Source organism: Terrapene carolina, unplaced genomic scaffold (assembly GCF_002925995.2).
Source record: "Terrapene carolina triunguis isolate 2854851 unplaced genomic scaffold, T_m_triunguis-2.0 Scaffold25392, whole genome shotgun sequence".
In the NCBI taxonomy this organism is placed as follows: Eukaryota; Metazoa; Chordata; order Testudines; family Emydidae; genus Terrapene; species Terrapene triunguis.
In genome coordinates, this window is record NW_020689743.1 from 1,172 (window position 1) to 3,751 (window position 2,580).

The 2,580-nt window shown below is 69.7% G+C and overlaps 2 protein-coding genes across 2 annotated transcripts in view; one reads left to right on the plus strand and one right to left on the minus strand.

The window, feature by feature from the left end:
* The window catches only part of LOC112122314 (arylamine N-acetyltransferase 2-like), a 1,324-nt gene extending 339 nt beyond the window's left edge, over positions 1-985 (plus strand). The window contains exon 2 of the mRNA XM_026662278.1: positions 36-985. Coding sequence (XP_026518063.1) covers positions 42-881 — 840 coding nt within the window. The 5' untranslated portion in view covers positions 36-41 and the 3' untranslated portion in view covers positions 882-985. The remainder of the gene's footprint in view (positions 1-35) is intronic.
* A 373-nt stretch (positions 986-1,358) lies between these two features.
* On the minus strand, positions 1,359-2,574 carry LOC112123578 (NFATC2-interacting protein). The gene is made up of 2 exons (XM_026662277.1): positions 2,185-2,574; positions 1,359-1,877 (listed from the first exon to the last, which is right to left on the minus strand). The coding sequence occupies exons 1-2, from the start codon at positions 2,302-2,304 to the stop codon at positions 1,719-1,721; spliced, it is 279 nt and encodes a 92-aa protein (XP_026518062.1). The 5' UTR covers positions 2,305-2,574; the 3' UTR covers positions 1,359-1,718.
* Between the last annotated feature and the right edge of the window lie 6 nt (positions 2,575-2,580).

A 2,580-nucleotide genomic window follows, 5' to 3' on the forward strand; every position in this document is an offset into this window, starting at 1 on the left:
GGTTCTCTGCTCACAGTCCCCGCTTTGCCCCCCAGCCTGGGATGGACGTGGGTGCCTATCTCTCCCGGATCGGGTACCAGGGCCCGATGGAGCCCACCCTGGAGACGCTGCGGGGGCTGCACCGTTGCCACCTGTTCTCGGTGCCCTTTGAGAGCCTGAGCGTGCACTGTGGGGAGCCCATCACCCTGGCGCTGCCCCTGCTCTACGACAAGATCGTCCGGCGGCGGCGCGGCGGCTTCTGCTACGAGAACAACGGGCTCTTCCTGTGGCTGCTGCGGGCGCTGGGCTTCTGCGTCGTGGGGCTAGCCGGCCGCGTCCGGAACCGCTTCACCGGGCGCCTCGGGCCGCCCTGCGACCACCTGGTGCTGCTGGCCCGGCTGGGGGGCCAGCGCTTCCTGTGCGATGTGGGCTTCGGGGACGGCTTCCTGGAGCCCCTGCGGCTGGAGCCGGGCCTGGAGCAGCCGCAGGAGGGCGGCACCTTCCGGCTGGGCCTGGCGGGGGGCGTCTGGGTGCTGGAGCGGCTGCGGGCGCCGGGCGAGGAGGGGCAGATGCTCTACACCTTCACGCTGGAGGAGCGGGAGCTGGGAGACTTCGCCGCCATGTGCTGCTACCACCAACAGGCCCCCAGCTCCATCTTCGCCTGCAAGTCCTTCTGCAGCCTGCCCCAGCCGGGCGGCGGCCGCCTCACCTACATGGGCTGGCGCCTCATCGCCACGCGGGGCGGGGAGCGCACGGAGACCCCCCTGCAGCCCCACGAGATCCCCGCCCTGCTGCAGCGCGCCTTCGGGGCCCAGCTGAGCGGGACCCTGGTGCCCAAGGACCAAGACATACAGCCACCCCCCGAGGGGGAGGAGATGGGGCCAGCTCCCCCCACTGAATGAAGGAGCTCCGAGAAATGAGGTGGGGGGACCCAGAGACACCCCGGGTGCCCGGCTCTGACAGCTGTCGGGAGGGTGAGCTGTAAAACAGGCCGGCCAGGGCAGAAACCTGGCTGGGGGGAGCTGCTGGGCCCAAAGGGAAGAACGAGGGGGGGGAGCTGGGAGCCAGGACTCCTGGCTTCTATCCCCAGCTCTGGGTGGGGAGCAGGGTCTAGTGGGTTGGGGCAGAGCTGGGGCCCAGGACTCCTGGGTTCCATGGCTGGCTGGGACACAGACTCTGTGTGATCCTGGGTGGGTCCATCCCTGCTACGTATTGAGCGTGTGAGCTCTGTGGGTGCAGGGCCTGTCTCACGCTGAGCAGCAAGGGGGCCCTGAGCCCTGGGGGCAGGGTCCGGCGCGGTGCCAGTCGCTCTAGCCCCACAGCTGTGTCCGCCCACCCCCTCCCCACAAGTAAAAGGCAAGAGGCTCAGGACCGACAGCTCGGTTCATTTATTCATTTATTTCATAAAAGCAGCTTCGCCCCCCTCAGTGCGGGGGATAAACGCCCCTAAAGTCCCCTATTTACAGAACAGGCCGGCGGGGCTGGGTCTGGGTCTGGGCCTCGCTGACATGATGGGCAGGCTCCGGGCCATGCCTAGGTGCAGGGGGTGGGGGCAGGGCCGTGCCCAGCTGCTGCAGGGGGTAGGAAGGGGGATCCCCCGGGCTCAGGGACAGCAGCAGCCGGCTCCGTGCCCAGCTGTGGGGAGGCATCCCGCGGAGGGGGCTGGGGGAGGGCTAGGCCCAGGCCTCCATCGGGCTCCATGGCCAGCTATGCAGGGGCAGGGGCATCCCGGGAGGGGGCTAGGCCCAGGCCTCAATGACGTCGTCGGGCTCCATGCCCAGCTGCTCGGGCGTGCGGGTCCCCGCCAGGCGCTGCCCGTCGAAGAAGAAGCGGAGCTGGCGGCCACCCAGCCCCATGGCCTCCTGGTAGCGCTCCATCAGCCGGTGCAGCGGCTCCGCCTGCCGGGGGTGGGGGGTTAGCGGGGTGGGGGCACATGCCGCAGACATGCCTGGGAGGGGGCACTACAGGGACTGGCCCCAGAATCCCTCCCAAAGCAGCCCCAGGAGGAGAGGGGCCTGCCCTAGACTAGCCGCCCCCCCCCTGACTGCGCCAGCCCCCCCTCAGCCAACAGCCCCTCCCCGAGGCTGTGACAACCCCCACCTCCCCCTCCCTCTGCAAACAGCACCTCACAGCCCCATGGCATGGCCCCTCCCCCCGTAGATGGCCCCCCAGATGGGGGCCCCCCCCCCCGCAGCCCCCTCTTACCCTGGGCACGTTGAGTGTGAGCTGTGAGTCCTTCTCCTGGCCTCGCACGGTCAGACGTAGCTCCCCAGGGCCCGGCCCTGCCCCCAGCTCTCCCCCGCCCTGCGGCTCCCCGGCTGCCATGTCCACCACGCAATCTGCAGGGGACAGACGGAGACAGAGAGAGCGCGAGGGGCGCTGCACTGATCACTCCTGTTACCCCCCATCCCGGGTTGGGGGACCCCCACTGATGTCAGACCCCTGCCCCCAGCCCAGGGGGCACAGCATGCACTTCGGGGCCAGTAACCCAATTTCCGCTACCGGCTGCGGGCTCGTCAGCTGGCCGCCATGGAGCAGGAGAGAGGCCTGGTGCGTGGGGCGACCATGAGCCACCAGTGGGAGGCGGCCATGGGGCAGGCA